Below are 11,378 nucleotides of genomic sequence, written 5' to 3' on the forward strand. Positions count from 1 at the left end.
TCCCCCATTTCGGCCCCGAGCCCACTCCTCCCATGCCTGAGCAGGCCTGATGCAGGGGGTGTGGGGAAAAGCAGGCATGCCATGGCGTTGGAGTTTACGGTGGGGCTGGGAGAAGATCTGGACAGGGGCGGGAGTCTGTCCCTGCCCGCTCCCCCACATCATTCTTGATGGGCAATTGGCCAATCAGAGTGCTCCAAGCGTTGGGGAGCGCTGCCATGATTCCAAAGCTGCGGAGGTTCACAGAGGGTGGGGGAGCTGAGTACAGCAGCGCTGACCTTGGCTCTCCCACCCCACTCCCTGCAAGAAGCAGAACAGCGGCAGCATGGGCTGTTAGATGGTGGCACTCTGTCTCAGCCCCCTGGCCTTCCTGCACCCGGCCACCCTTCTTGATGGGCAATTGGCTAGTAAATTTTAATAAATAAGGAACACCAGCAGGCTGAGCAGAGTAATTCTGGGGTCATATAGGCATACCCTGAACTGCCTTGGCAGTCAAAGTTCTTCAGGTAGATCTAATATCTTTTATAGATCAAGAGACTTTCTATTTAATTCATATAGTAGTGCCCTGAAATTTCTATTATTCAGTAGCGACATGTAGGGGGTGCACATGCACCCCCTGAGTGTGCTGGTGCACCCCCTGACAGGCTGCACTCCCTACTTAGGCAATGGGCAGGGGGAGCAGGCAGGAGCTCCGCTGCCTCCCTGTAAGTGCTGGTGGAGAAGTGGGACCGCTGGATGAAGTGCTGTGGCTACTTCCAGGAGTGCTGCATCCGCTTCCTGGTTGGTGCAATCGGCCATGGGGGGACTCCCCCCCACACACAGTCAGTAAGATTGCCCTCCCCGACTAAGGTGGTACCAGTCGCCCATGCTCCAATTCATATAGTAGTCCCCTGAACTATCGTAACACACTTTCTCTTATTTGAGCCTACTTCCTTCTCTGGGCATGTGCCTTTTTGACTTTACTGTTGCACTGATCCTATTAAACTTCTCCACAGAATTTAATGAAGCATTGGGTGCCTTCCTGACTCCTTTCCTCCATTACTTCACCAAATATTGCATCTATGTAGCTATCCATAGCTCTCATCTATCACTACACTGTTTACACAGATTCATTTCTAATTCCTTTTTTTAAATCTTTACCTACCACTTTTGGGTAGATTATAACCAATCTAGAATGATTTCTCCACTTCATATCATGGTAAATCATAGTTATTACCTGCTGCTTCCTTTATTAGTATGTCCTGTGTCCTTCTGAGGACATCGTCCATACATTCAACACCCTCTATATTTCAGTCCTGGGTCCTGACAGGCAGTAAGTTTTTCAAACCCCTTTAATCCAGAATTGCCTGCTATTGTATCCTCTCTTGAGAACATATTGAGGTTCGTACTAGCACGTGTCAAGAGTTTTTGAATTTCTCATTGAAAACTGCCAACCCCATAACAGGGGTAGAGAAAATGCTTTTACTTAGAAGACATATTTACCTGAATCCAACTAAGTTTGGCACCTGGGGCAAACCCATAGTGGCAGCCCACCCTTGCTCTGTGCACAGATTTGGGGGGCACCCCCCTCCCCACCATGCTTCCCTGTTCACCCCCTCCTTGCTACAGCATTGCTGGCCCTGATGTAAACTGTTCTGTCCCAGCTCATATTGCAGCTGTCTTGGGTGCACATGTAGATGCTGTACCTGGGAGTGGTTTATTCTGGCTCAAACTGCTCCAGACTTTATTGCTTCAAATTAATTACATATGTAGATGCACACACTGATAACAATAGCAACACAACTTTTCTTTAACATTTCATCATGAAATCTGAACTCTTTGTGCCCTGCCATCCATGATGAAAGGCAAGCAGCTGCAGACTGCTTCTTCATTGTTTTGGCAATAGTTGGAGGCTCGGAAGGCATGAGCTATATCCAGTAAACAAATGTCTGTTGCCTCCCATGTAACATAACACTTTTGGTATGCGAGTTATTTATAATCCCCACTGACTGAGGTACTAGAGATAAAGATAAAACTTGTGATTGTTCCCAGAAGCTGAATGACAGTGGTATTTATCCTTGTGTTTCTTATTTGGACATTTGTCCCTGGCATTGATCTTAGTACTGTTCAGCTGAGTCTGAAAACTTTACCAGAATAGCTCTGCATTTGTATAACCTTATGTAGGCACAAGTGACCCTCTGGGTTTTCTTGGTGCATTGTATTTTATAAAAATCAATTCAATATTTGTTTGTTAAAATATGCCATCATCTCACAACAATACAACAAAAAAAAGTATTTAAAGTCTCCTTGAGCACATCTACACATGCAAATAATGTGGGAGCAGTTTAGTATAGTAATCTACACAGTAAGCTCTCTGGGCATGCATCTACATGTGCAGACACATAGTGTGCCTTAAGATGGGGGAGCAGGCAGCTCCCTGGGCTGGCTGTTCCCCGTATTGAAGCATACTGCACATAGCTGTTCTGCAGCTGGCTGGGGCGCAGTGTGCCTCTAGATGGGGGCTCCATGTGCCTCAGCATACGGGCCCTGCAGCGGAGCCCCCACGCTGAGGCACTTGGAGACAGGGGAGCTGCCTGCTCCCCTGTCTCTGTGTTTGTCCCGGCACACAGTGCTTTGAACCATTTTGGTTTTTTGGGAGGGGTGGTGGGAGGCTTGCTACCAGGAAATCCCAGTAACAAATTTTGTCTCAGTGCTGCAAATTAGCAGTGGGGCAAATGATTTAACATGAAATATGTGCGTTTTCTGGCACCATAAAGAGGTTTGCAGTGCTACAACCTCATGTGCCTGCACATCTGGATCCAGCTGTAGAGTGTATTTCTTGGTGTTTTTAAAGTATTTGATGCAAATCACTCCAATTCATTAAAATGTGCCATCATCTTACAACAATACAATAAAAAACAAATATTTAACTAGAATCTCATTTTTAACCTGTTTTTAAAAGCAGTCAGGAACAACCCTCACACACAACTACTAGGCGGAACACCTAAAATATCAAAAACGCCCTTTAACTTGCCACAGGCAAAGCAGAGAGATGAGAGTCACTGATGTCAATAGAATTAGATCGGGGATTCATATTTTATGCCGTATATGGTGTTCAACATTAAGCAATATGAAAGGAGGCTAAAATTTGTGCATGGGATTTTTTTCCTACACTAACTCTTTGTGCTACAGAATGCATTCCATCAGTCTGAGTGACAGATCCATTTGGCTAATTTTTAGCATTGCTGACTTAAGAAATATTTCACCTTTTTATTTTGGAGTGTATGTCTAATGTCCCTAAATATTATGGAACTTGAGTTAAAAAGCCATAAAGAGGCATGCATTTTTTTTTAGTGTTTAGGTTACCCTTTTTATTCCTTTCTTTAAAGATCTGTTGTCTTATTCTGCAACCCTGACCTGATCAGGCTCACTGAAACCACTAAAAGCACAGTTTGTAGAATAGAGTTCCAGGCTTGTGAAGATTTTAAATATTGACAAAAAGTCATAGATTAGGCAAATATGATAAACAGCCGTTTTTTTGTCATATGTCAGTCAGGATCTCTGTTTCTTTAGAATCTACCCATAACTCATTTATCATTGTGGTGGTGATAAAAATATAAAGTCATAATCAGTTGTCAAAAAACTACAACCCCATATGTAACCAGATAGTCATGAAAGTCATGCACAGAATGTGGTAGCAAAGATTCATACATTGCAGAATGCAAAGATACCATTTAATTTACATATAATCAGTTGTTTCAGGCACAATATAATGTAGTTTTTCTATTTATTAAAAGGGAGAAAAAAGATTTTGGACTTATAGAATAAATTACATGGCCAGCTAAGTAAGGCAAAATTGCATCTCATTAAGTTTCTGCCGCTGTTTTTATCAAGTACAGTGAGCATAATTGGCACTATGTTTTCTCAGAGTGGATATCAATAACAAGGAGACAAACTTTTTCTGAGTAATTCTGGTGCACAAGAATGAATCCACCTAGTCCTGTGTAAAGCCAGGAACTTAAGATTACATTTAAGTTTCATCTCTTTTTTTCACAACACAGAACCAGGGGAGGACTTGTTATAAGTATCCCATTTTAGTGGGATACTTACAGGAACATTTGTTCTTAAGTATTTTCCTGTTAATTATTTGTAGAATAAAACTAAACATGAATGAGTACTGTGTCTTCTTACACCTTTGGGAGATTAGCAAAATCACACAAAAAAATCTTTATAATATCTCAAAATCAATCCTAGACAAAATTTATGTTTAAAAACATACTTACTGCTGCCTTATAGATATCATCCATGGTTAATTATTGGCGGTCACAAGCTGGACAGAGGACAAGTGGTACACAAACAAACGTTAAGTCTCTGTCAGATCTCACTTCCTTTTGTCACTGCTAATATAGCAGGCTGACAGCCCTAAATGGGCTGCAGCTCACTGCATCACCAAACCACTATATATATCTATGTATCTCAGTGATACCCACTCCAAGTGGGAATTTGCCACCCCTGTGGGAAGTGAAGTTATACAAAGCCAGTAGCTCTGCATTCCAAGGCCCCAATCCAGCTTTTACTGAAATCAATAGTTTTACTTTTAGCTTCAGTAGGATCAGAATTGGGCCTCTTTAAACTCATTGCTATCCTTAGATCCTCAGCCAGATTGGTTAAACATATGTCACTGTGTCAAGGGTGCCTATAAGGGGAAACCTATACTACTCCTATAAAAAATCAGGCCAAAAATGCAAGCTTTACCTGTGCTTATTGATCCTTTTATTGCTCAGCCTTATTACTACTGAAAATATCTGAATAACAATTAGGTTGTTCATTACATGGGTACCAGCAAATATTCAGGTCAAGTTAAGAATCTGATCCAGTTTCTCTTGAACTCAGTAGCAAAATATCTCTACAAGTCAGTGAGAATGGGAGCAAGTCTGAAAATGCTGGGACAGCTGGAAATGTTTGGGCAGCTGGCCCCTTTTTTTGTGACAGCAGAGACCAAGCCCTGAATCCATAACTCCTAATCTCTGGAAAAATTTAAATCAAAACTCAAATATTGTAGGGTACATCCATTTCTTCTGTATTTGTCTATAGGAGCAAAAAAAAAAACCCAACCCCCAATCAGAAGAACTTTCAATGAGCAATATGTGCACCCTTATCATCGAAAAGCAAAACACCAGAAAAGCCTGTCCTGTGAGTTTATATCAAATTGTACAGCTATGAAAAACATGATGCAATGGACCATGGGTGTTTATTTTTCTGATCCACTGAGTGTCATTAAGCATATCACTTAACCTCTCAGTAGATCAGTTTCCTTGTCTGTAAACCTTTGTAAAACATTTTGGGCATGTCCCCATGAGTGGAAATGTGTGTTTCCGGAGGGACAGATAGCAGCAGCACAATTTGTGCCACTGCTACTTGTCCCCAGGGAACACACCTGCATGAATGCTCTGGTACACAGCAAGTTGCCCCAAGTGGGGTAAGGAGGGATAGGGCCAGCACTTGAGATGGTCCAAGCAGCTTTACTTGGGGTCCTGGGGGCCTCCTGGGGCTGCAGCGGTAGCAATCTGTGTACACAGAGCCTGACCCACAGCTAGAGTGTGGCTCTGGCCAGCCAGGCTCTGGTTTCAAGTGGTGCATGCAGCTGCCACCAGGAGATCCCCATGTCAAAAAACCCGTGCTGCAAATTAGCAGTGCAGCAAATGCGTGCATGTGCAGTGCGTGCAGTTTAAGGCACCACAGATAGATTTGTGGCACTGCAAACTGCATATGTGCATGTGTGGAGAGGCACCCTTTGAGAGCTTTCTTCTTCTCCTTCCCAGAATACCACTAGTTCAGTGGTTTGGTCTCACTCCTGAAAAAGTTTGAATCCTCTTGAGAGGGAATTGAAACCATGTTTCCTTGTCTGAGGGTGTGGACACGCATAACAATGCAACTGTTCCTAAATTTCACTGATTGGGAACTAGTTCACAATTGTTGCAAGTCAGAGGTATCCCCATGCTCAACATCCTGTCATTCCATGTAGTGGTCTTCTTTTAGGTGCTCAAGTGCTGTGGAGGTGGGAGTGAGCACCCAGCCCAGAATGCCTCATAGTGGGTGTCTGGGAGGGAAGTGCTTGCATCCATGCTTTGGAGGTCCCAGGGCATGAGTGACCTGTGACTGAGCATATTTTCAGTTTTCTACTTTCCTTCTTTCTGAGCTTAATAAACATCAACAGTTTGCAATTGACTGATATCTGCAGCATACTTGCCTGACAAGGGGTGGCCACAAGTGGGAAGAGAGTGCCTGGATCCACCCTTTTGAGTTCCCATGCTCTGAAGGGCCACGATGAGGAGTTACAGTCAAATACAGAGTGAGGACACAGCTGTTTGTTAGAAGATAGTTTTTACTGAACAAGTAGTGCAAGGGAACTCATTGATAAAAACGGCCAACAAAATGGGTGGGGAAGGGGCAGTAGAGTTCTAGTCATGTACTCGAGTGGCCAGTTGCAGAGCTGTGGAGGCGGGGAAAAAATGTGGTGTGGAGTACCTGAAGGACCAAACAGATCTGTGTCATGGTGCCCATACAAGACATGTACCCAGTTCAGAGTGCACTGGTTCAAAAGAGTGCCTGATTTTCCAAGTACACTTTTGAACCATTCCAGGAGACTTAAACCAGCTTTCTGGGCTTAAATGTCTCTCCATTTCAGGTTTAAATGAAATTTAAACCGGGCTAAGTGTTACCTGTGCCCACGCTAGGGTTGTATTTGACTGGTCAAATAAAGTTTGGTTAACTGACTGGTCAAATATTGGTCAAAAATTACCAAAACTCGCCAATAGGTTCAAATAATACACAGAAAAAGTACAATTTTTTCCATTAAGAAGTGTGTCAAAAAACAATTTAAAAAATCATATTTCTGTCAAGAAAACTATAAAAAAGTAGGGTGTTTTTTTTAAATTGCTATAATCTTTGACCAGTCAAAAATATGTAGTCAATTGACCTGTCAATTGACACTATTTGACCAGTCAATTGACTGGCTTTTCAACCCTAGTCCATACCATGAGATGAATGCTCTAACCACTAGACTGTTTATGATTGGAGAGGACCAGTATTTCCCTACCTCCATGCCTCAGTTTTGAAGGAAACTGAAAATTGCTTCTGGATTTTGTTTAAGGCAGTGTTTCTCAACCCATGGTATGCGTGCTCCTGGAGGTACGCGAGACACGGGTAGGGGGTATGTGGGTGCTGCATTTTAAGCTTGGCCTGCCTCCCCACCCACCGGGTTGGAGGCATCTTTGCCTGCTCCGGCCAGAAGTTCTGGCCGCCGCACCTCCCACCGTGTCCAGTGCGCCGGGACTTTCACTCCCGAGCATTAATGTGCCAGGGGATAGGAACAGAGTCCCTGTTCAGGCTGCCTTGCCCTGGGCCATGGGCCATGAGGAAAAAGTGGGACTCGGCTCATGGTGGTGAAATTGGAAGTGCCACGGTGGGACTTCCGGATTCACTTTTGCCGTGTCAGTCGGCAGGGGGTTCGTAAGGTACCAAAAATTGAGAACCACTGGTTTAAAGTCCAATCCAGTAGTCTCAGTGAACACTGGCTGATTATCTCTACCAAGCAGGACAAAGGGAGAATGCCTAGCTTGTAGAGCACCTGGAGCTCTGCCATGGCTACCTAAATACCGTCAAGACTGAAGTGCTTCTAACCATGTCCAGAAGGCATCAGAAAAACTTTAACATAAGGAAATGTAAGTGGCTATGGGGTTTAGGTACCTCCTAGTTTAGAGAATGCCTGAATGGGGGTTTGGGTTTAGATTTTAGATTAAAGTGTCTAACTCCTACCAGTTCCCACTTAAGGTGCTTAAATCCTTTTGAGGGTCCAAGATTTTATCACTCCCTGTTAGCATATACAGGCTGGGCCAAATCCTGTCCTCTATTACACTGGGATAAATTCAGAATCATTGATTGAAGTTAATGGATTTACTCTGGATTTTCACTAGTAAAACTGAAATCAAGGAATAAGTTAATTATCTTGAATTGTATCATATGCATAAATAAATGCACAGAAATTGTTTGATATATTGTTGAAAACCGCAAGTCTGGAATACGTAACAAGATATTTTTTTTCTAATGGCTAAGAGCTCCCCCTTGTGTCTAAATCAGCTATTGCTGAACTACCATATGTTCAAATGTATAACTTTTTTCCGTCCAAAACAGAACTCTTAAAGCAGTGTGCTCCACCCGTGGGTCACGACCCAAAAGTGGGTTGCAAGAATATATGAAAGGGTCGTGAACAAACTTTGAAAAAGGATCAACAAATTTTAAAAATAGGTTCTCCTTTAAAGGAGAAAAATGTGAGAAGCTGTGGCTTTTCCCTTGCAGGCTGGCAGATGTCCAGGGGTCCAGGGTATCCAGGGGTCAAAACCACCCCCTTGCAGCGTGAAGAACAGCTGAATGTGCTGTATGCGGTACATCATCTGGATGTGGCCTAAAGTGCTTTATTTTACAAAATCAGCACTAAAAACAATAGCTTTCACTACACTATTCAATAAAAGTATTGAACATCCACAGTTGGCTTAAGTGTAGACTATAGGTGGCTTCTCTCTGCTCTCTCTGAGTAGGTGTCTACACTAGAAGGGGCCGAAAGTAGGAAAATGACTTTGTGTATCATTTTTTAAATGGGTTCTGTTTCTCAGGTATTAAAAAGGACATTTTCCCCTCTAACTTCCTGTATTTTTCCTTTTTTTTTTTTTTACAAAATTATTGTTAAGATTGCTTCTAAGCTTTCAATTTTTCTGGTTTGTGTAAGAAAACATGCTTTTTAGTTAAAAAGACTTTTTAATAATGATTTTGGTAAAAATATCACTCCTCCAGAATTGAAAATAATTCAAATAATTTTTTTCAATTAAACTAAAGAAAGTTTTAACATGTCCAACCCATACCATAACTAGCATAATTAGTAATCTTGTATGCAGTGTTGTCAGGCAAGCCAAAGAATGAATGAAGGCTTAAAACTAGCTAGCCACAGAGGGCATTTGTACACGTTACTGGGTTTCTCTAGCTAAAGATATTCCCTCAGTTTATTTCACTCGTGCAATGTACCACAACAAATGACGTTACATTCACGTTATGTAACGTGTTTAAGACTCATAATTGGTTAATATGCTATTACCAGTAAAGGTGCTAGAGGGCACCCCATAACAATTTTACCCTCTTTACCTCCTAGGTACAGGCTTGTCCAACATACAGCCTACAGGCCGCCATGCGGCCCTCCAAGCTGTTTTCTGAGGCCCAAGGTGCCGTGACAAGAAACAAAAGTAAACACCGTACTTTCGTTTCAGGGGGGTGGGTGATGTTGTACCACGTCCTGTGAGGTCTTTGTGGCTCTACAGCCTACAGGCCGCCATGCGGCCCTCCAAGCTGTTTTCTGAGGCCCAAGGTGCCGTGACAAGAAACAAAAGTAAACACCGTACTTTCGTTTCGGGGGGGGGGGTGATGTTGTACCACGTCCTGTGAGGTCTTTGAATATGGCTTGCCGGCCCACTGGGCGATAAGAAGTTCATGATCCGGCCCCACATTCAAAAAGTTTGGAAACCCCTGTCCTAGCACTAAGTTATAGCAGGGGGCAGTTTAGAAATGTATTAGTGATTGGTTTATTTTTTGGGGTGGCTTTTGGTTACATTTCTCCCCACCCCCCCCAAAATATTTTGTATTCACTCAGCTAATTCATTGTTGGGTACTTTCTCTTGGTGCTCTCCCCAACAAATCTACGTTTTCCCCTCCCATCACTTTGAGGACTGTTGGGGTTTCCAGTGGGGCCCCAAATTCAAAGACTGGAATTGTTGCCTGATGGGTGAAGCATCTTTTGCTGCTTGCAGCCATCATGCCGCCTGGCCAGAGAAAGCCTGGGTGAATGCTAGGGGGACCTTGAGGCACAAAGGTGGGGTGCTGTTTTTGGGAAACACTCTCTCAGCACTGGTCACTAATCAGAATTGTTGTTGCACTGGAGCCCCTAATTCAAAGATCAAAAGGAATTGTTGCTTGCTTGGTGGACTGTCTTTGGATGCTTGCAGTCATCACCCTGGCAGCTGGGCTCCATGTTAGGGCAGCCTCGGTGACCAGGGGCACAGATGTGAGGTGCTGTTTTTGGGAAACATGAAAGGCTGCCTTGGCCAGCCCTCACCTCCAGCCTTGAGTGGAGCTCAGGTGGGCAGCATAAGCAGTAGTGTGTGTGTGTGTGTGTGTGTGCGCGCGCATGTGTGTGTGGGGGGGGACATGGGGTTTTTTTGGTTTGGAGTTCCATAAACAGTCTCTCTGCACAGACCACAAATCAGAACCCCACATAAGGACTTTTCTGCATTGTCAGATGCTCTCCCCAAAAAATGTATTTGTGGTTAATTTTGGGGAACACTAGTAAGGGGCTTTTCCTTTTTCTAAACCTGGTTTTCCATGCAGCATCTTTCATCATTTTAAAAAAACAAAACCAACTTCAAGCATGCTTGCAATTCTGCCTCAGGGAACACAATTGGAAACCACGCAAAAAACACAGCTTCTCTCTTTTTTAGTGGGCATTGATCGCCAGCCTACCCATACCTCACACACCTCCCCCCCCCGGCGTACCCACTTTTTCCCCCTCTCCCATCACTGGGGGGACTCTTGGGGTTTCCAGTGGAGCCCTGAATTTGAAGGCCAAAAGGAATTGGAGGTGGTTTAAATTTACCACGATAAAACAAAATATACCACAAGAAAAAAGAGGTCAATGTGTATTTTCACATGCGGCTAAGCTAGCAAAACGCTGATTTTTGCCAGCTATCCTGGGAACACCGAGGGCTGCATTGCAGCCACTTCAAAAACTGCATGCAATCAGCCTCAGTCACAGTCACGGATGAATGACCTCAGCTGGGATCTCTCAAAGGACCTGTTTTGCACAGAGCCAGAAATGAGCTTGTCCACTACTACTGTCTTCCCACATGTTTTGGCAGTAAACACACAGGATAATCAACATTCTCCGGGCACCCTTTGTGACAACTGCCCTCTTTGAAATGCAAACGGTGCCCTGAGAACAGAAGCTGTTCCTTCTTGCATTTTTAAACCATTGGGAGGCAAATGCATATGACTATTACATTTTAAAAACCCACAGGGATAGGAATTAGGGCTGAAGCTTCGGGGGCTGATTCGATTTGGAGGAGATTCGGCCTGATTCGTGGCCAAATCTCTGAATCGAAACAGGGGACCAGTTAAAAGGTCCAAATCAATTCAAAGCTCTCTGAATCTTCAGAAAAGATTCAGACAGCTTTGGCTATTTGGGCAGTCCCCACCCGCTGCAGCAGTAAGCTGGACCCAGGCTTCAAGCTGGTAAGTAGGGGGCTGGGGAGGGAGGCTGGAGTGGGGGAAGCAGACCATGGGGGGGACCCCTGCCAGGCCCC

General features: G+C 43.8%; 2 protein-coding genes across 2 annotated transcripts in view; one reads left to right on the plus strand and one right to left on the minus strand.

The window, feature by feature from the left end:
• TNNC1 (troponin C1, slow skeletal and cardiac type) overlaps positions 1–4,369 on the minus strand; it is a 17,510-nt gene extending 13,141 nt beyond the window's left edge. Inside the window, exon 1 of the mRNA XM_019547396.1 lies at positions 4,260–4,369. Coding sequence (XP_019402941.1) covers positions 4,260–4,283 — 24 coding nt within the window. The 5' untranslated portion in view covers positions 4,284–4,369. The remainder of the gene's footprint in view (positions 1–4,259) is intronic.
• Positions 1–11,378, plus strand: part of LOC109318265 (stabilin-1-like) — a 449,042-nt gene that overhangs the window by 130,049 nt on the left and 307,615 nt on the right. The gene's annotated exons all lie outside the window — the stretch shown is intronic.

Source organism: Crocodylus porosus, unplaced genomic scaffold (assembly GCF_001723895.1).
Source record: "Crocodylus porosus isolate Cpor-Errol unplaced genomic scaffold, CroPor_comp1, whole genome shotgun sequence".
In the NCBI taxonomy this organism is placed as follows: domain Eukaryota; kingdom Metazoa; phylum Chordata; order Crocodylia; family Crocodylidae; genus Crocodylus; species Crocodylus porosus.